Genomic DNA, 22,405 nt, shown 5'->3' with positions numbered 1-22,405 from the left:
CCCGGTTTATAATCTAGCCTCCGGTGGTGGTGGTGGTGTTTGGTTTATCTGCCAGGAGATGGCGCCAGCTGCTTGCATTGAAAGCCAGGGAAACACATAACCGTCAGACTTTACCCATAGCTCTCTCTTCATACTTACCCAAAGTAGCAGGTAGCCTTGTTGTAAGGGGATATTTTCTATTTGCGATTTCTTTTTAAAATACCTACTGAAACATTGCAGAAGAGGTATACTCTAGCTGAAGAGTACATTTTCTGTACATTTCCCTCTCTTTTGGGGGGAGAAGCAGTTCTGCCTGCCATGCAGTTATTCAAGGCACAGGAGCCTTGCAAGGAAGAATAAAAATCAACTAGCAACTATGCACTCACTGGAGGGGGTGTCCCGAGGGTACAAGAGACACTGCCTTTCCTGAGTGATTCCTCCACTTTGAGTTGTGTGCCTTGGCTCTGAATCAGAAGCAGCTAACCAAACCAAATGGCATTTGATGCCCCAGGTGGCTGCCGCATGCCGCACATTTCAGATGCCAGCTGGGCTGCGTATTTGCGCAAAAGGCCATTTTATTTCAGTTTAAAAGAGAGGCTCCAGGGCTCCAGTTCACCCTGCGATTGGGAACCCTTTGTATGAAAGGGAAGATGATAGCTCACTCAGCATTGATGGAAACACACTCTGTACATGTTCAGAAGCACTTTTTCTGTGTTCAAGGAATGAACCTTTGGCTGAACTACGTACCCATCAATCTTCATGGGTAGATGATCCTTGCTCCTGTTAGGCACCTGGCTTAGACGACCTGTTGGCATCTTCCTTCAGGTAGATGATTCTAGGAACGAAGCCTGAAGAGGAGAATCCCGAGATGTTTGCGAATAGGGAGGATCTACACAGCGTACTGAAGGCGCTTGCGTGCGCCTCCAGTGCGCCCCAAAAGCGATTGTGTAGATCCTGCCCTGGAAGAGGCGGAGGAGGAGGTGGCTGGGGAATCTGGCCATGTCCTTGCTGCCGCCGCCCACCTCCCCGCCGGCCTCCTGCTGCCGGTGAAAGAGCCACCCGGGTCGGAAGCCGACCCGGGTGGCTCTTTCGCCAGCAGCAGGAGGCCGGCGGGGAGGTGGGCGGCGGCGGCGGCAAGGACGCGGCCGGAGTCCCCAGCCTCCTCCTCCTCCGCCTCTTCCTCCGCCTCTTCCAGGGCAGGATCTACACAATCGCTTTTGGGGCGCACTGGAGGCGCACGCAAGCGCCTTCAGTACACTGTGTAGATCCTCCCAAGAAGATGTTTATAAATGTGCAGGCTTCAGACCAGGGATGGGGTAGAGCAGGCAGCCCTGGGCCAAAGCTATCCCGTCGCAAAACAGAAATTGAGTGGGCAGCCACGAAAGTCCTACTGAGATTCTTTTGCTGTACTCATTTCATGATGACAAATGTTTGCACCCTGCCTTTCTGCCTCTGTGGAGGGAGCTTACATTCCATTTCAAGGAAAAAAAACCCAACTCAACAAAAACAGCAATAAAACAAATTAAAACTCACAATGCAGACGAACAAGCAGGAGGAAAAATCCAGACTCCCTAGTTGGGCAATGCAGCTTCTGTTAGAACCAACCAGCCAAAAAAGCCACAAAAGTGTGCAAGGTTTCGAGGTCTCCAGAAGTCTTCATCACGCTAGGTGGGGGTAAGAAAATAACTACAGAGGAGGGAGGTGAGAACAAACTGGATCAAAAGTCAAACACCCCAGAGACCAAAGGCAAGGGAACCGCCTTGAGTTAGATCAAGTTACTTTCCTTCTGAACAGCTGCAGCTGCCACTTGTTCCCAATTTACATGTTGATGAACTGAGGCAACGAGGCATGTGACTGAGGCTGACAGGGATTGCCTGCAGGGGCGTTGTTAGACCTGGGCCCCTAGGGCTTCAGCCCCAAATCTTTTTCCTAGGGGCACAGATCTAATTCCCAGAGCCCTGAGTGTCCATTACTTAGGGTGACCATATGAAAAGGGCTCCTGTATCTTTAACAGTTGCAGAGAAAAGGGAATTTCAGCAGGTGTCATTTGTATATATGGAGAACCTGGTGATATTCCCTCTTCATCACCACAGTTAAAGCTGCAGGAGCTATGCTAGAGTGACCAGATTTAGAAGAGGGCAGGGCACCTGCAGCTTTAACTGGTGTGATGAAGAGGAAATTTCAGCAGGTTCTTCATCTATACAAACGACACCTGCTGAAATTCCTTTTTCAATACAACTGTTAAAGATACAGGAGCCCCGTCCTCCTTTCCATAGGGTCACCGTAACTATTCTGTGCATTGACTGCCTTTGGCTACTGTGGAATTTAAACACATCCGAGCCATTATTTCTATATTTGCATATATAGACTCTGTTCAAGCCGCGACACGCTAAGCCGCGGTGGTTAAGGGTTGTGAGCTAAACGTTATGGCTTGGCGTGTCGTGTGGAACCATTCCTGACCATGGTGGCTTCATAGCCATGGTCTAAACCTGCTCGCTAACCATTTGCTGCAAATGGGTTAGCGGCCTCACCATGGCTTAGCCTGCCATCTGAACGGGCCCATAGATTCAAATCAACGCACTGACATTTTCTGCAAAGTTTTGTGCTACAGGCCTGGCCCTCAAATCTTTCAAGTGCCTCGCAACCCCCCTGGCCCAGCGGCTGAGCCTGTAGCCACTGGCCTGACCGTGGCCTCTCTCTCGCACGCTGGGTTTTGCTGACCGAGATGCGTTTTCTGCCAGGTGAGGTGGACTCCCCCGACGTTGACGTGAACGAGGAGGAAGAAGACGAAGAGGAGGAGGAGGAGGAGGAAGACGAGGTTGGCAACCTGGGCTCTTTGGATGCTGAGAAAGACCTGGACCTCTCAGACCAAGAGTTGGACCAAGACTTGCAGGCCCAGGTGCTGCTGCTCCTGGACAAGGTGGAAGAGGCCCAGGAGGTGGCCCTCAAGTATGAGGACGAATCGCTGGAGTTGCGAGGTGAGTGCGGGCCGCTTCTGGTGGAGAGGCTGAGCCGCTGCCTGCTGATGGTGATTTGATGCTGGCTGCTGGCAATGATGCAGTGGAAGCTGGGTGGCTCCGATGTCAGTGGGGCGGTGAATCCGCTGAAACCCGGCGTGGCTTCACCGCCCCACTGGTATCAGAAGCACCAGACTCCAGTGGAATGATGGGAATTGGAGCCCAAGAATGTTCAGAAGCTGCAGCTTGTGCAAAATGTGGCAGCTGGATTAATAACTGAGCACTTAAGACCAATTCTGACCCACTTGCGTTGGCTGCCTATATGTTTCCGAGCCCAACTCAAGGTGCTGGTTTTAACCTGTAAAACCTTAGACGGCTCAGGACTGCAATACCTGATGGAACACCTCTCCTGACCTGAACATACCTGGACACTACAATCAAAATCTAGGGCCACCCTCCAAGTGCTTCTTCGGAGGGGGGTGAAAAGGGAGAGGGCCTTCTCCATGGTGGCCCCCACAACGATGGAATGAGGTCTCCACTGAGGCCCGCCTGGTGCCAAGACAGTCATCTTTTCAGCGCTAGGTTAAGTCTGCCCTCTCCTCCCAGGCGTTTAATGGCATAAGATGCAGCACTTACGGCATCCATCTAAACCAGTGGTTCCCAATTAGCTAAGTACTAGGGACCCCTTGTTTTTCAAATGCCAAGCCATGGACCCCCTACTTTTGAAAAAAATTGTTATCTCTGTGGTAGTTACCTGTGGGAAGCAATTTTTTGGAGAAACTAAGGGGTAGCCCCTCATAAGCAAAGGATTTTAGGTATACTAAAAAACAGACTATAAAATTTGTGATATTACCACGGGAAAATGACAATGATTTATTTAGGAACATAAAGACAAATTTAATTTTACTAACTTCTAGTTTACAATTGAACAAATTATGACATGTCTAGCAGCTACTAAACCTAAACGTGATGAGAGAAATCGTGCCTCTTTTTGTCCCGAACAATCCCTTCCACATCCAGTTCAATATTTCCTACTTTTAATCTCAAATCTGGATCAACATCGAGCCGATTTCTATGCTTGTTCTTCATATAACAAAATGTCGAAAGTGTTTGCTCACAAAGATATGTGGAACAAAAGGGAACTAGATGTTTCAAAGCTTTTTCACCTAACTTCTTATAATCAGGAAAAACCTTCACCCAGAACTGGTCCAGTCTATATTCTTTGAAAAATGATTTCAGTGAACCATCACAAGTCACGTCAGCAAGTGTGTCTTGCTCTTCCGCAGAGAGAGTTGTTAGTGTTACATCACCACGTTCAAAAGGATTCCTTCTCCATGAGTTTTCAGGATTAGGTGCAGGGAAGTAACCTCTCAAGCTAGTCGCTAAATCACACAGGTGCTCAGTGATGTTACATTTTACTTCTGGTAGGAATTTGTCGTCAGTGGACTCCAGAAATGAATGGTGAATATGTGAATGGTGCCACGGAATCCCTGGGTGGGTTACACGGACCCCCTGGGGTCCACGGACCACCAATTGGGAACCACTGTGCTAAACAGTTCTAGTATTCTACTGAAACTGTTTTTAGTAGTTTAAACTGGTTTAAATTTTGTATATTTATATTTTTATGCTGTATTTTATACTATATTTTGTTATCTAATGAACTGTTGTAAACTGCCCAAAGAGCTTTGGCTATTGGGCAATATAGAAATGAATTATTATTATTATTATTATTATTATTATTATTATTATTATTATTATTTTATTATTATATCTGTCAAAACACGTCTGCATTATGGCAGTGGGTGTGGCAAGGTGGGTGGGACCAGCCTGTGTGCAGGTGAGCTGTGTCCCTGTCAGCTCAGTCTGTTCTCCAGGTGATCACTGTGGATGGGCAACGGCTTCTATGTTTATTTAACTTTAAATTGGAATTGAACAAGGCAGCCTTTCAAACAGAGGACGCCTTCACATAGAGGACTGCCCTCTGATCGCTCTTTAAATAGAGGGATGACCTCTTTAAAGTAGGACACCTGGCCACTCCAGTGCTGCCATTCCTCCCTGATGAACCAGCCATCGATTCTGAGGTCTCTGCGTTCTGATATCTCCAGGTTTCCTGGAGGACGAGCGACTGGCGAGCGCGCTGCAGGCAGAAAACTTTACGAAGGAGATTCAGCGGCTTCAAGGTCAGTACTGGGGTGGAGGGAGGGCATGACTGTGTTTGGGTCCGGGCTCTGAGCTGCTGAGAAATCCACAGGGACGTAAGAATGTAAGAAGAGCCCTGAGGCTGGATCAGACCGAGGGTCAAAGAGTCATAGAATAGCAGAGTTGGAAGGGGCCTACAAGGCCATCGAGTCCAACCCCCTGCTCAATGCAGGAATCCACCCTAAAGCATCCCTGACAGATGGCTGTCCAGCTGCCTCTTGAAGGCCTCTAGTGTGGGAGAGCCCACAACCTCACCAGGCAACTGATTCTATTGTTGTACTGCTCTAACAGTCGGGAAGTTTTTCCTGATGTCCAGCTGGAATCTGGCTTCCTGTCACTTGAGCCCATGATTCCGTGTCCTGCACTCTGGGAGGATCAAGAAGAGATCCTGGCCCTCCTCTGTGTGACAACCTTTCAAGTATTTGAAGAGTGCTATCGTGTCTCCCCTCCATCTTCTCTTCTCCAAGCTAAACATGCCCAGTTCTTCCAGTCTCTCTTCATAGGGCTTTGTTTCCAGACCCCTGATCATCCTGGTTGCCCTCTTCTGAACACGCTCCAGCTTGTCTGCGTCCTTTTTGAATCGTGGTGCCCAGAACTGGACGCAATACTCTAGATGAGGCCTAACCAGGGCCGAATAGAGAGGAACCAGTACCTCACGTGATTTGGAAGCTATACTTCTATTAATGCAGCCCAAAATAGCATTGGCCTTTATTGCAGCCATATCGCACTGTTGGCTCATATTCAGCTTGTGATCTACAACAATTCCAAGATCCTTCTCCTTTGTAGTATTGCTGAGCCAAGTATCCCCTATCTTGTAACTGTGCATTTGGTTTCTATTTCCTAAATGTAGAACTTGGAAACCAAAAACCACACTAGAGCCTCTTGAAGGCCTCTAGTGTGGGAGAGCCCACCACCTCCCTAGGTAACTGATTCCATTGTCATATAGAATAGCAGAGTTGGAAGGGGCCTACAAGGCCATCGAGTCCAACCCCCTGCTCAATGCAGGAATCCACCCTACAGCATCCCTGACAGGTGGTTGTCCAGCTGCCTCTTGAAGGCCTCTAGGGTGGGAGAGCCCACAACCTCCCTAGGCAACTGGTTCCATTGTCGTACTGCTCTAACAGTCAGGAAGTTTTTCCTGATGTCCAGCTGGAATCTGGCTTCCTTTAACTTGAGCCCGTTAACAGCACCCTCTTACCCAAGTTCCCCAGCCACTGGTGTATATGGGCTTACTGCCTCTAATACTGGAGGTAGCACATAGCCATCAGGACTAGTAGCCATGGATCGCCTTTCCTTCCAGGAACTTGACCTTTCAACGCCATCCAAATTGGTGGTCATCGCTACATACGGTGGAAGCAAATTCCATGCGCTGTGTGAAATAGTCCTTCCTTGGATCTGTTCTGAATCTCCCACCAATCAGCTTCTGGTGCCGGTGGCACCTCTAGTAGTGGCCAGTGGCCCTTCCATTTTAAGCCCCCATCCAGCCAATTGTGGAGAAGCAAAGCAACCCCTCCGAAGTGCTAAGGGAGTTCTCGTGTAGGAGCAACCCACCACCATTCAGTGCACTAGATGGGCCAATGTTCTGACTCAGAATAACACCACGCCATATATATTTGCAGTCTTTTTTCCGAGGAAGCAATTTCCCCTTTCCGTGACCAACGGGGAGTGGAAAAATTGGGTGGGGGGAACAGAGCACAACCCTGCACGGCACCGATAAATCAGTATTTATCAATATTCACCGATTTGTTCTGCTAGGAATTGGATTTTTTAAATATCTTTTCAAATTCAAAAAGATGGGAAAGGTGGGATGCGAATGCCCTCCTGTACCGTTGTCTCTCACCGTCAGCTTCCCCCAATTTGCTCGCTGGTGTTCCCACTGCCTTTTGATGTATTTATAGGACCGGAGCTCAGTTCCTTCTCATCGTGGGAGTGCTAATCTGTGCATAATGCAGCTATAAATAGCGCGCCCACTGTACGGCGCACGCCCACGTGTCTCGGAGGCAGCAGGTGGTGCGCCTATATGTGGCCATGATGCCCGAGGTCTGAGCAAGCCGAGGAGGTGCGAGGGGGGCAGGGAAGTCATCTTGGTAGCGATGGCCGGCAGGAAACAGACGTAGGACAGTTCAGGGCTTAGAAAGGGTGGATTCATCAGTTCCTTCCAGGAGAGCATTTTAAACTCCTTTTTGTGCTGGTTGACAAAGAAGATGAGCGGTTGCTTGCTGGGAAGGCAAGACAAATTGCAACCTCTGAAATCCGTCTGCCTGAACAAACCCTTCGTAATGAAGCTCCGGGCAGAACATCACACGGGCCTACACTGCTGCAAGCCGCGCGGATCTGCTCCAGATGGAGCTAGCGCGACACAGAATGCGAGAGGTGCAGATAATCAAATTAACTTTGGTTTGTGTACACCTACAATAGGGTGGGACAACCTCTCTCTCAGTTCATACACACAGCTCTAGGCTGTGATCCTCGTCTTTTGGGAATGCCCTTACTTTGGACAGAAGACGGGATCGAATAGCAGCAATTCTCCCAGAATCGTTCTTCATGCATGGGGATGAGGTGCTAGAATCCTGAGAGTGGAATCCTTTTCCACGTTGGACTGCAAATGAGGAATTCCGCTTTGCACGTTCCTCCACATTTATAGAATCATAGAATCATAGAATAGCAGAGTTGGAAGGGGCCTACAAGGCCATCGAGTCCAACCCCCTGCTCAATGCAGGAATCCACGCTAAGGCATCCCTGACAGATGGTTGTCCAGCTGCCTCTTGAAGGCCTCTAGTGTGGGAGAGCCCACCACCTCCCTAGGGAACTGGTTCCATTGTCGTACTGCTCTAACAGCCAGGAAGTTTTTCCCGATGTCCAGCTGGAATCTGGCTTCCTTTAACTTGAGCCCTTTATTTATTTATTTATTTATTTATTACATTTTTATACCGCCCAATAGCCGAAGCTCTCTGGGCGGTTCACAAAAATTAAAACCACAGTAAAACACCCAACAGGTTAAAACACAATTACGAAATACAATATAAAAAGCGCAACCAGGATAAAACCACACAGCAAAGTTGATATAAGATTAAAATACAGAGTTAAAACAGTAAAATTTAAATTTAAGTTAAAATTAAGTGTTAAAATACTGAGTGAATAAAAAGGTCTTCAGCTTCCATGTCCTGCACTCTGGGAGGATCGAGAAGAGATCCTGGCCCTCCTCTGTGTGACAACCGTTTAAGTATTTGAAGAGTGCTATCATGTCTCCCCTCAATCTTCTCTTCTCCCCTCAATCTTCTCTTAACACCCACCCACCCACTGTCCCAGCAAGTAGAAAGTTAGCACAGCAGGAATCAGGCTGGGTTAGAACTTTTCTCCCTGATATGCTATTTTGCTTTTTAACCTGCAGTGGATTTTTAAATGTGGGAGTGGGTTAAAACAAGAGCGCCCCCCCACCATTTTATACTGAAATGGTACCGTCTCTTCTACCACCTCATTCATGATGACCCTTATTTTATTTTTTTAAAAATCTCTCCGTGTAGTGAAGTTGCACATCAGAGAGAGGGCTACACTAAGGGCATGTCAACATTGTGAACCGCCCAGAGACCTTCGGCTATTGGGCGGTATAAAAATGTAATAGATTAAATAAATAAATAAATAAATAAATAAATAAATAAATAAATAAAATAATAAGTGTCTAGACCTGGTGATATCCCAGGGATGATCCACATGACGCACAGGGGATCCCGGGTGCAGGGAGGGAAAATCCCTGCATTTCTCTGGGATATCGCCATAAACCGCCCAGAGAGCTTTGGCTATGGGGTGGTATATAAATGTAATAAAATAAATAAATAATACCGTTTCTTCGTGGTTTCCCCCCTGGTCCCGAGACGATCCTGAGGATGGTGGGTGGTGTTTCTGCCCCTCCCAGCTTCTTTCCTCTTCCCCACAAGTAGCGAGGGTCATCAGAGGGAAGGAGCTGGGAGGCCCCTTCCAACTTTACTATTCTATAATGTCATTATAGGTGAAGGAAACCGGATGTTATCTCCAGTATCGGAGGCAGTAAGCCTGTGTGCCCCAGTTGCTGGGGAACATGGGTGGGAGGGTGCTGTTGCACCGTGTCCTGCCTTGTTCATCCCTGGCCGACGGCTGTTTGGCTTCTGTGTGAACAGAGTGCTGGACTAGATGGACCCTTGGTCTGATCCAGCCTCAGGGCTCTCCTTATGTCCTTATGATTGTCCGGAGACTGGAAAAGAACCTGAGCTTGTGTTCATGGGAGTGATGGGCTGCAGCAGTATTTAATCAGGGAAGTAATCAAAGCGGTTGAACCAACTTAGTGTAATGTTGCATCTGAATGAATCGTGATTTCACAGTTAAATTCCAAGGAGAGTAATCACTGTGTTGCCAAGTCCCATTCAATAGACAGTTGAGGGAAGCATAATGTTATCTAACTTCCTAACTTTCGTACTGCTCTAACGGTCAGGACGTTTTTCCAGCTGGACATCAGGAGAAACTTCCTGACTGTTAGAGCAGTACGACAATGGAACCAGTTACCTAGGGAGGTTGTGGGCTCTCCCACACTAGAAGGCTTCAAGAGGCAGCTGGACAACCACCTGTCAGGTATGCTTTAAGGTGGATTCCTGCATTGAGCAGGGGGTTGGACTCGATGGCCTTGTAGGCCCCTTCCAACTCTGCTATTCTATGATTCTATGATTCTATGGTCACCCTATCAGTGAAGGCCAACAGGCAAAGTCTACAAGCTGGTGGGGGTTCAGAGGAGGGCAGCCAGGATGATCAGGGGTCTGGAAACAAAGCCCTATGAAGAGAGACTGAAAGAACTGGGCATGTTTAGCCTGGAGAAGAGAAGATTGAGGGGAGACATGATAGCAGTCTTCAACTACTTAAAAGGTTGTCACACAGAGGAGGGCCAGGATCTCTTCTCAGTCCTCCCAGAGTGCAGGACACGGAATAACAGGCTCAAGTTACAGGAAGCCAGATTCCAGCTGGACATCAGGAAAAACTTCCTGACTGTTAGAGCAGTACAACAATGGAACCAGTTACCTAGGGAGGTTGTGGGCTCTCCCACACTAGAGGGCTTCAAGAGGCAGCTGAACAACCATCTGTCAGGGATGCTTTAAGGTGGATTCCTGCATTGAGCAGGGGGTTGGACTCGATGGCCTTGTAGGCCCCTTCCAATTCTGTTATTCTATGATTCTAGGGGTAGGGGTCCTCAGGCTGGGGGTCCCAAGCTGGCCACAAACCCTTCCCCTCACCCCACTTCTTCCCCTCAACCACCAATAGTTTGCTGGTTTCCAACTATTTGTCAACCCTTGGGCCATTTCATAAACGGGCGTTTCCATTTACTGGCGTGGATCATAACCTGGACCTATTGCGTAAGTCACCACGGTTTTCTACATTAGACATAGCTAGGTTTATTGGCAGACAAAAAGAAAGCTGCGTTTATTACTCACAAGGGTCTCTTTGGATTCATTGCAAGCCCTTTAGGGCGCTGCTCTTGTAATAGGTTTCATTTGTCATGCATTTGGATGACGTCAGTGCATTGACTCTGTTGGGCACAACACAGAACATGACCGGGGTACGTTTTCAGGCGGATAGAGAGGGCTGGGCTGTGAGGGAAGCCATCACAATGCCAATTTTTGTGAACCGCCCAGAGAGCTTTGGCTATTGGGCGGTATAAAAATGAAATAAATAAATAAATAAACAAATAAATAAATAAAATTGTTCTGGTCTAGTATTTAGGGCATGGTGTTTCCTCACAGAGAATAGCAACAGATCTAGAGAAAGGATCACCCAGAGATAAATATTTATTTATTTATTTATTTATTTTATTACCTTTATATACTGCCCCATAGACAAAGCTCTCTGGGTGGTTTACAAAGATCACAACCATGAACATTAAAAGCAAATATACAAAATTTAAACCCATAAAAAGCCTAAATACTTAAAAGGTTGTCACACAGAGGAGGGCCAGGATCTCTTCTCGATCCTCCCAGAGTGCAGGACACGGAATAACGGGCTCAAGTTAAAGGAAGCCAGATTCCAGCTGGACACCAGGAAAAACTTCCTGACTGTTAGAGCAGTACGACAGTGGAATCAGTTCCCTAGGGAGGTTGTGGGTTCTCCCACACTAGAGGCCTTCAAGAGGCAGCTGGACAACCACCTGTCAGGGATGCTTTAGTGTGGATTCCTGCATTGAGCAGGGGGTTGGACTCGATGGCCTTGTAGGCCCCTTCCAACTCTGCTATTCTATGATTCAATGATAAAAACAGGCAATAACCACATTGCAGAGGGTCAGACTAGATGACCCTTTTGGTTCCTTCCAACTTCACAATTCTATAAATAAAATGGCTCACTGGTAGAGCACCTGCTTGGTGTGCCACAGGTCCCAGGTTCAATCTGCAGCATTTCTAGTTAGGGATGGAAATGTCCTTTAGATGAAATCCTGGAAAGTCTATGGGCTCATCTACTCCAAGCAAGATATTGCACTATGAAAGCGGTATATAAAAGGCAGGAGCCGCACAACTGCTTTATAGTGGTACTGAAGTGCACTGACAACTGTTGGGGCCCATAAGACACATTTACACCAAGCAGGATATTACACTATGAAAGCGGTATATGGTCTTTGTCAATGGTTTAATTTGTTTTTAGCTGTGTATATTTACTGTTTTATACTATATGCTTTTATCTGTACCTGAGATCTTATTGGTATAGGGCGGGGTATAAATGTATAAATGTTATACCGCTTTCATACTGCTTTCAAAGTGCAATATCGTGCTTGGCGTGGCTCCTGCCTTTTATATACTGCTTTCATACCACTTCCATAGTGCAATATCCTGCTTGGCGTGGCTCCTGCCTTTTATATACCGCTTTCATACCGCTTTCATAGTGCAATATCCTGCTTGGCGTGGCTCCTGCCTTTTATATACCGCTTTCATACCGCTTCCATAGTGCAATATCGTGCTTGGCGTGGCTCCTGCCTTTTATATACTGCTTTCATACCACTTCCATAGTGCAATATCCTGCTTGGCGTGGCTCCTGCCTTTTATATACCGCTTTCATACCGCTTTCAAAGTGCAATATCCTGCTTGGCGTGGCTCCTGCCTTTTATATACCGCTTTCATACCGCTTCCATAGTGCAATATCCTGCTTGGCGTGGCTCCTGCCTTTTATATACCGCTTTCATACCACTTCCATAGTGCAATATCGTGCTTGGCGTGGCTCCTGCCTTTTATATACCGCTTTCATACCGCTTTCATAGTGCAATATCGTGCTTGGCGTGGCTCCTGCCTTTTATATGCTGCTTTCATACCACTTTCATAGTGCAATATCGTGCTTGGCATGGCTCCTGCCTTTTATATACCACTTCCATACCGCTTCCATACCACTTTCATAGTGCAATATCCTGCTTGGCGTGGCTCCTGCCTTTTATATACCGCTTTCATACCGCTTTCATAGTGCAATATCCTGCTTGGCGTGGCTCCTGCCTTTTATATACCGCTTTCATACCGCTTCCATAGTGCAATATCGTGCTTGGCGTGGCTCCTGCCTTTTATATACTGCTTTCATACCACTTCCATAGTGCAATATCCTGCTTGGCGTGGCTCCTGCCTTTTATATACCGCTTTCATACCGCTTTCAAAGTGCAATATCCTGCTTGGCGTGGCTCCTGCCTTTTATATACCGCTTTCATACCGCTTCCATAGTGCAATATCCTGCTTGGCGTGGCTCCTGCCTTTTATATACCGCTTTCATACCACTTCCATAGTGCAATATCGTGCTTGGCGTGGCTCCTGCCTTTTATATACCGCTTTCATACCGCTTTCATAGTGCAATATCCTGCTTGGCGTGGCTCCTGCCTTTTATATGCTGCTTTCATACCACTTTCATAGTGCAATATCGTGCTTGGCATGGCTCCTGCCTTTTATATACCACTTCCATACCGCTTCCATACCACTTTCATAGTGCAATATCCTGCTTGGCGTGGCTCCTGCCTTTTATATACCGCTTTCATACCGCTTTCATAGTGCAATATCCTGCTTGGCGTGGCTCCTGCCTTTTATATACCGCTTTCATACCGCTTCCATAGTGCAATATCGTGCTTGGCGTGGCTCCTGCCTTTTATATACTGCTTTCATACCGCTTTCATAGTGCAATATCGTGCTTGGCGTGGCTCCTGCCTTTTATATACACTTCCATTCCGCTTCCATACCACTTTCATAGTGCAATATCGTGCTTGGCATGGCTCCTGCCTTTTATATGCCGCTTTCATACCACTTTCATAGTGCAATATCGTGCTTGGCATGGCTCCTGCCTTTTATATACCACTTCCATACCGCTTCCATACCACTTTCATAGTGCAATATCGTGCTTGGCGTGGCTCCTGCCTTTTATATACTGCTTTCATACTGCTTTCATAGTGCAATATCGTGCTTGGCGTGGCTCCTGCCTTTTATATACACTTCCATTCCGCTTCCATACCACTTTCATAGTGCAATATCGTGCTTGGCATGGCTCCTGCCTTTTATATACCGCTTTCGTACCGCTTTCATAATGCAATATCCTGCTTGGCGTGGCTCCTGCCTTTTATATACTGCTTTCATACCACTTTCATAGTGCAATATCGTGCTTGGTGTAGATGAGCCCTTTGCTGCCAATCCGGGTAGTCACTCGGTAAAAGGCTTCTTCCAATGTTCCTATGAAAGTGGAAACAGTGTGATCTTGGCTAACACAGGTGCAACCTTGTCAGCAATTGATGTCACACGATACATCCCAAATCTTTAGAGAGAGCTGAACTCCTCTCACTCTCATGCACTTAATTAGGGGGGCAGCATTTGTGTGGACTGCACCCTTGCCACCAGGGTCCAGTAGCATTTGTGCCCTCCAACATTTCACGGATGAAAATGGAGACACTTTTGCAAACATTCCTATTCCGTTAGCACGGATCTGTGTGTGTGAGCTTCCCTCCTCCAGCGTTATACGCTGCCGAGAATGCTGCTCCACCTGTTGTGTTCACTTACTTTGTCATAGCCTTGCAATGCAGGGATTTAAAAGCAAAGAGGGCATGTGGGATTCTCAGTTGGCTTTGCCCTGAGGGTTTCTGGGGCTGCTTGATGGGAAGAATTAGTGTGTGGTTGGTTTTAATGTTCGTATTTATTTATTTATTTTATTTATTTGGTTGGTTTTATTAGTCCTATTGCTTGGTGTGGGTTTTAAATTAATTATTAGTTTGTAGTTTTAACTGTGTCTTATTGCTGGTTTATGAATTTCATAGGCTGCCTTGAGAAGGCTCTTTTGGTGATGTATCAGCATGCTTAAATAAATTCAAAAATTGCTAATTCCAAGAATCCCTCAACGGCCCCGTCCCTCAGTGACTCTGCCTTCTCGCTGCAATTGTCACAGCAACTGTTGCTTAGGGTGACCATATGGAAAGGAGGACAGTGCTCCTGTATCTTTAACACTTGCATAGAAAAGGGAATTTCAGCAGGTGTCCTTTGTATGCATGCAGCACCTGGTGAAATCCCCTTTTCATTACAACTCTTAAAGATGCAGGAGCCCTGCACAGCATGTACATTGATGGTGCTATTTAAATTAATAATAATAATAATAATAATAATAATAATAATAATAATAATAATAATAATATAGTCACAGACTCCCCACCTTGGCCTTGTACACAGCTTCTCAGCCATGTTACTTATTTCTGAGCCTCACCAGTTTGCCTCCTAGGAAATGGGTGTTTTGTGACCGGCCACAGTTCACCATGGCAGCCATTTTGTGAATGGCTAAGCGCCCCCCCTCGCCTAGGGTGACCATATGGAAAGGAGGAAAGCGCTCCTTTATCTTTAACAGTTATATTGAAAAGGGAATTTCAGCAGTTGTCATTGTTATACACGCAACACCTGGTGAAATTCCCTCTTCATCCCAATGGTTGAAGCTGCAGGAGCCCTGCCCTCTATTGTATCGGGTCACTCTAGTATAGCTCCTGCAGCTTTAACTCGTTGTGATGAAGAGGGGATTTCACCAGGTGCTGCATTTATATAAAGGACACCTGCTGAAATCCCCTTTCTATGCAACTGTTAAGGATACAGAAGCCCCGTCTTCCTTTTGATGTGGTCAGGCTCGCCCCCACGCTCTGCATGGCAGCCATTTTGTGAGGGCTCTCCAATTCCAGATGTGCCCACCAATCCGAACTATAGCAGTGAACCATTACATTTCATCTGGACCAAAGAAGTGTGAGAAGCACATGCAAGGGCAGCCACTATGCCTGTGTGCCCCCATCACCTCTGGACACGGCACTCTATAGGGTGACCATATGAAAAGGTGGACAGGGCCCCTGTATCTTTAACAGTTGTGATGAAGTGGGAATTTCAGCAGGTGTCTTTTGTACGCATGTCGCACCTGGTGAAATTCCCTCTTCATCACAACAGTTTAAGCTGCAGGAGCTATACTAGAATGACCAGATACAAAAGAGGGCAGGGCACCTGCAGCTTTAACTGTTGTGATGAAGAGGAAACTTCACCAGGTTTCCCATATAAACAAATGACACCTGCTGAAATTCCCTCTTCATCACAACTGTTAAAGATACAGGAGCCCTGCCCTCTTTTGTATCTAGTCAAGAGGGCAGGGCTCCTGTATCTTTAACTGTTGGGATGAAGAGGGAATTTCACCAGGTTCCCCATATATACAAATGACACCTGCTGAAATTCCCTCTTCATCACAACTGTTAAAGATACAGGAACCCTGCCCTCTTTTGTATCTAGTCAAGAGGGCAGGGCTCCTGCAGCTTTAACTGCTGTGATGAAGAGGGAATTTTGCCTGGTGCTGAGTGCATACAAATGACACCTGCTGAAATTCCCTCTTCATCACAACAGTTAAAGCTGCAGGGGCTATACTAGAATGACCAGATACAAAAGAGCGCAGGGCACCTGCAGCTTTAACTGTTGTGATGAAGAGGAAATTCCACCAGGTTCCCCATATATACAAATGACACCTGCTGAAATTCCCTCTTCATCACAACTGTTAAAGATACAGGAGCCCTGCCCTCTTTTGTATCTAGTCAAGAGTGCAGGACTCCTGCAGCTTTAACTGCTGTGATGAAGAGGGAATTTCACCAGGTGCTGCCTGCCTACAAATGTCACCTGCTGAAATTCCCTCTTCCTCACAACTGTTAAAGACACAGGAGCCCTGCCCTCCTTTTCATAGGGTCACCCTAGCGCTGGGGGTGGCGTTGGGCGGCCATGTTGCTTGCCTGCCTGCTGGCTTCGGCCTGCCCTGAGAGGCCCAGAGGGCCGAGGAAGCCGCCCCCTAGAGGCCTGGCATGCGACAGACGCAGCCGTGGCCGCCCCAGGCGGGGCCTGTCAGGTCAGGTGGCCATTTTTAGAGGACCTCGCTTTGGGCTCCCTTCCTGGCTCCAGACCTCTGCTATTCGTGGCCACCCCTGGTGAGACGCAGGAGGACAAGCTGCTCAATGGGTAGAGTGCCTATTTGCTCTCTGCGTTCGCAGGCTGCCCTGAGCGCCTCTAATTAGGGGACGGGGACACACGGACACACTGCACATGTAGCAGGCCCAACCGTGAGCCTTCGCCCTCCACTCAAGAGCCATGCTAAGGCCTAGCAAAGGAGGCAGGCTTCGGCCTAGCCTGGGCTGAAGGCCCATTCCACCCACCCACATGGCCTGGCCAGGCAGTTCAGCTGGGCAGCCCCAGACTGCTTCCAGCTGTGGAGCTGAGTGGCCCTCTTCTTCCTCTTCCCTCCTCCTTAGGGTGACCCTATGGAAAGGAGGACAGGACTCCTATATCTTTAACAGTTGTATTGAAAAGGGAATTTCCCCAGGTTCTCCCTATATACAAATGACACCTGCTGAAATTCCCTTCTCTATGCAACTGTTAAAGATACAGGAGCCTGGTCCTCCTTTTCATATGGTCACCCTAGCCTAGAACTCCCTACCTATGGAGCAGGAGGAGGGTGACCCTATGAAAAGGATGACGGGGCTCCTGTATGAATTTCAGCAGGTGTCATTTGTATATAAAGAGAAACTGGTGAAATTCCTTCTTCAGCGCAACAGTTCAAGCTGCAGGAGCTATACTAGGAGGCCAGATACAAAAGAGGGCAGGGCTCCTGCAGCTTTAACTGTTGCGCTGAAGAAGGAATTTCCCCAGGTTCTCCCTATATACAAATGACACCTGCTGAAATTCCCTTCTCTATGCAACTGTTAAAGATACAGGAGCCTGGTCCTCCTTTTCATATGGTCACCCTAGCCTAGAACTCCCTACCTATGGAGCAGGAGGAGGGTGACCATATGAAAAGGATGACGGGGCTCCTGTATGAATTTCAGCAGGTGTCATTTGTATATAAAGAGAAACTGGTGAAATTCCTTCTTCAGCGCAACAGTTCAAGCTGCAGGAGCTATACTAGGAGGCCAGATACAAAAGAGGGCAGGGCTCCTGCAGCTTTAACTGGTGTGATGAAGAGGGAATGTCAGTAGATGTCATTTGTATGCATACAGCACCAGGTGGCTACCAGGAGCAGGGCCTTCTCTGTTGTGGCACCCCGGCTGTGGCACGAGCTCCCCAAAGAGGTCCACCTGGCGCCTACACTGTATTGTTTTCGTCGCCAGCTGAAGACCTTTTTATTTTCTCAGTATTTTAACACCTAAATTTAAACTTTGCTGTTTTAATTCCGTATTTTAATCCCATATCAATTTCTACTGTGTGGTTTTATCCTGGTTGTGCTTTTTATATTGTATTTGGGTTTTTAAATTGTTGGATGTTTTATTGTGTTCTTAATGGTTTTAATTTTTGTGAACCGCCCAGAGAGCTTCGGCTATTGGGCGGTATAGAAATGTAATAAATAAATAAATAAATAAATAAAGCCGCAGGTGCCCTGCCCTCTTTTAAATATGGTCACCCTAGTATGGCTCCTGCAGCTGTTTGGGTCTCGTCCTTGGGTGAAAAGAACATTGATCTAACAATATGAAAAGGAGGACAGGGCTCCTGTATCTTTAACAGTTGCATAGAAAAGGGAATTTCAGCAGGTGTCATTTGTATATATGGGGAACCTGGTGAAATTCCCTCTTCATCACAACAGTTAAATGTACAGGTGCCCTGCCCTCTTTTAAATCTGGTCACTCTAGCATAGCCCCTGCAGCTTTAACTGCTGTAATAAAGAGAGAATTTCACCAGGTTCTCCATATATACAAATGACATCTGCTGAAATTCCCTTTTCTATGCAACTGTTAAGGATACAGGAGCCCCGTCCTCCTTTTCATAGGGTCACCCTCCTCCTCCTCCATAGCTAGGGAGTTCTAGGCCCAAGCCAACAGCAAGGACCACCACCAGGGCAACTGGGCCAAGGCAACCTGTTGCAGCCCAGCACGACTGCCAAAGGTGCCCCCACCCACCCAATCCACCAATCTGACGTCCTCCCAAAAGTACTCGTCCCCCATCACCCTCTGATCGCCCAGCCAGGCTCCCCAGTGGTTTCCCTTGGGCTTCGTATTGGGTGACCCTATGGAAAGGAGGACAGGGCTCCTGTATAGAAAAGGGTTGCATAGAAAAGGGAATTTCAGCAGGTGTCATTTGTATGCATGCAGCACCGGGTGAAATTCCCTTTTCATGGCAACAGTTCAAGCTGCAGAAGGTATACCAGTATACCAGATACAAAAGAGGGCAGGGCTCCTGCAGTTTTAACTGTTGTGATGAAGAGGGAATGTCTGTAGGTGTCATTTGTATGCATACAGCACCGGGTGAAATTCCCTCTTCAGCACAACAGTTAAAGCTGCACTAGCTATACCAGCGTGCCCAGATAAAAAAGGGCAGGGCCCCATCAGCTTTAACTCGTTGTGATGAAGAGGGAATTTCAGCAGGTGCTTCATGCCTACAAATGACACCTGCTGAAATTCCCTTTTCTATGCAACTGTTAAAGATACAGGAGCCCTGTCCTCCTTTTCATAGGGTCACCCTACATATGGTCACCCTATTTTATCACCTTTGGTTGATACGTCAGCTGCGGTCCTGTCTAAGAAAGTGGATGTGGCCTCAGTTATGTATCCCCTAGTTTAAGGACAGACAGACTTATGGGCAATGCACACATGTGGCAATTTGATAAGCTCTTCTGGGCACCAGCACAAAATGGCTGCCATGGGAGGCATGGCAAAGGACAAGCAACGTGCCCAAAAGACTTGAGTGCAAGGCAGAGGTGGGGTCTGAGCTCCAACACACTGAACAACTCCTTTGAACCCACAGTCTTCAACACCAACAGAGACCTCTATCACAGCAATCCCAGCTGTTACATCCAGACCGGATGGCTGTAATGCACTCTATGTGAGGCTAGCTTTGAAGATGACTCAAAAGCTCCAGCTTTTATAGGATGTGGCTGCTTGAGTCCTCGTTGTGGCTAGACAGTTTTGTCCTTAAAGCACTAAATGATTTGGGTCCAGGTTATCTGAAGGGACACCTATACCCGTATGTACCTGCCCATGTTTGAAGATCATCTAAAGGGGCTCTGTTTGCTGTTCCGTCACCAAAATCAGAAAGGTTGGTAGGCAGTAGAGTGTGGGCCTTCTCAGCGGTGGCCACTCGCCTCTGGAATTTCCTCCCGAGAGAGAGGTGGCTGGCCTCATCTGGGACTTCATTGAAGAGAATTCATCTAAATGAATAGGCCAGGTTTTTGCCTTCCTGACTTGTCCAGAACACGGATAGAATTTAGGTAGGTTCCCCATTTCCTAGGGCCTGCCTTCTCACCTTTGCATCTCTCTTGCCCCGATCCAGCTCAGATGCGTTCACTGAAAGATGAATTTGACGCACTAGAAGACGAGAAGGATGTTGAGATAGATCATATTCAGGTGGAGCTGCAGGAAGCCAACGAGGAGATCCACAGCCTGCGTTTGGACGCCGAGGAGGCGGCAGCCTTGCACGAGAATGAGGTTGCAGTGCTGCAGGAGGAGATTTGCCGGCTGAAGGCTGAGCTGGAGCGGGTGCAGCAGAACCGCAACGAGTATGACATGGAGATCACTGCCCTGCGCGCCGAGATCAGCATGAAACAAGGGCCCGGCACTGGAGACAGACAGCCCTCGCCGGAGGTGCAAGTTGTGACGCGCTTTGATGAACGGGTTTCCGGTCCTTCGGACGAGGTGGTCAGGCTCCGAGGTACTTTGCGGCTTTTTACACTGTGGGTGATCCCAGTGTAACACCCTTGAGCTCCCTTGCATCTCTGATTCGTGGTATGATCCCCAGCCTGGGGGGTCTCGGGACGTGTTGGACTACAACTCCCATCCTCTGGAGTTTTAGTCTAATACATCTGAAGGGACCAGGTTGTGGGGAGACTGAGCTGCTGGAGAACTCAACAAGCTCGGCCTAGGGCTCTTGCGTCACGCCTCTTCTGTAATTTCCGTGTTTGTCTGCTGCAGAAAAGCAACCCAGAGGCTGCTTCCAGGAGAGGTTTTTATCATGCAATCGCCCTGCCTCATTCTTGGGATTTTCCCAGGGGTTCCAGACGATGACTTCCCCAATGCGAAACTCCTGCGATTCCCCACGGCTTTTTCCGCCTTCTCTCTTTTCATAGAAAAAAACATTAAGGAGGAAAAGGCGGAATAGCTGGGTGAGGCCTTTTAGTTGGCCATTCTAGGAGCTCTCTGTGTGGAAGCAACGGTGGCCTTGTGGCACCTTAAAGGCTAACACCTTCGTTATGGCCCACGCTTTGTGGACCCTTTCGTTCCTGAGTGCTCTTGTAACTGACAGCGGGGGGGGGGGGGGCGTTCTCAGTTCCCTCGGGCAGCCTTCCCCCACCTGGTGCCCTCGAGATGGATTGAACAATTTCCATCATCCCCAACCAACATGTCCATGACAGCCAAGATGTCTGGAGGGCGGCAGGTGAGGGATGCCTGCCCTAGAGAAAGACCCTGATGTGGGTTGGACTGCAATCCAGCCCAGCCCAGCCCAGCCTGCGTTCTGCTCTTGTCGGGAATGCAAAGTGCTGTCATTACTGCAGCTGCTAAGAACCCTCTCTGTTTTAAAAGCTTTTAAAGGGAAGCCACATGTGATCATGTAACTGGTTTCTTGTTCAGTGATCCTCTGCAGATGCGCTCAGAAATAAGTCCCAGCATGCTCAATAATAGGGCTTACGCCCGAGTCAGTGTACCTAGGATCCTGGCCACAAGCACCTTGCTGCCAGCAGGGTATGGCTGCCTGTGCCTTGCTGTCTCTCACTCCCCATCTCAGTCTATATGCCTCATGCTCAGCACGCTCCTCGGAAGAACATCCAACTGGGTTCACTGGGACTCAAGGCAGAGTGTGCAGCAGTCTGGGTAACGTGGTGCCCGCCAGATGTTTTGGATCACAACACCCATAATCCCTGACTGGATGAGGCTAATGGGAGTTGTAGTCCAAAACACCTGGAGGGCAATGCGTTGCCTCCCCCTGGTCTAGATGTTTTGGGCTACAGCTCCCATCAGCCGCAACCAGCATGGCCAATGGATAGTGGGGGCTGTAGTCCAAAATATCTGGTTGGGGAATTCTGGTGTATAGGAACAGGGTCTGTATTTTTCACTCCCCCCTGCACGTACTGGTCTCTAACTCTGTAGATGTTCCTCATCATTCCGTGTCTTCTATCCATGAAAGACCAACTCATTTTCCAGCAAAGGCAGAACAGTGTGCAAGGAGGTTAAAGCCACACACACACACACACACACACACACACACACACACACACACACACTGCAGGTCAACCAGCAGAACGTTCCCCTTGAAGGAGGTGCCTCCTCAGCTTCCTCCTTCACAGCAAAAGCAAAGGAACTTCAAGCTGCAGGAGCCGTTTGATGTCAACCTCTCGTTTTTGGCTTTGCAGAGCACGCATCAAACACTCTAAGCCTGAGCAGCTTTTATTCCGAGGCTTGAATCATCCGGGTTGGATAAATCTTGAAATACCTGAAGCTGCCTGTGCAGCTGTTGTGCTGGGGAAAGGGCTTGGAGCGGGCTCTCGGCGAACGGCGCTGCGTTTCACCAACCGGGGTTTGTGTGCTTTGCAGAGGAGGTCAGCACCTTGCGAGAGCAGTACCAGGATCTCACCGAAGAGTACCAGATCTTGCAGAAAAGCAACAGGACGATGGTCCATCAGCTGGAGAGACTCGAGGCCATAAAGTATAGGTGAGTCCCGATGTTTTGGGCTTGTGGGGTGGGGGGCGTCATTGGGTCTGCATCAGGCCTGGAAGACACAGAGTCGTTCTGGATGGGTGGGTGGGTGGGGCGCTTTGAGAAGGACCAGCCTGCCCC

The 22,405-nt window shown here is 48.1% G+C and overlaps 1 protein-coding gene across 1 annotated transcript in view; it reads left to right on the top strand.

Moving 5' to 3' along the window:
* The window catches only part of CCDC136 (coiled-coil domain containing 136), a 45,852-nt gene that overhangs the window by 7,927 nt on the left and 15,520 nt on the right, over positions 1-22,405 (top strand). The window contains exons 2-5 of the mRNA XM_063134497.1: positions 2,721-2,957; positions 5,042-5,116; positions 19,907-20,284; positions 22,162-22,279. Of these exons, the coding sequence (XP_062990567.1) occupies positions 2,721-2,957; positions 5,042-5,116; positions 19,907-20,284; positions 22,162-22,279 (808 nt within the window). The remainder of the gene's footprint in view (positions 1-2,720; positions 2,958-5,041; positions 5,117-19,906; positions 20,285-22,161; positions 22,280-22,405) is intronic.

This window comes from Elgaria multicarinata, chromosome 9 (assembly GCF_023053635.1).
Source record: "Elgaria multicarinata webbii isolate HBS135686 ecotype San Diego chromosome 9, rElgMul1.1.pri, whole genome shotgun sequence".
Lineage (NCBI taxonomy): Eukaryota > Metazoa > Chordata > Lepidosauria > Squamata > Anguidae > Elgaria > Elgaria multicarinata.
Note: the sequence above shows the minus strand (reverse complement) of the source record. Positions and strands in the feature narration are given on the sequence as shown.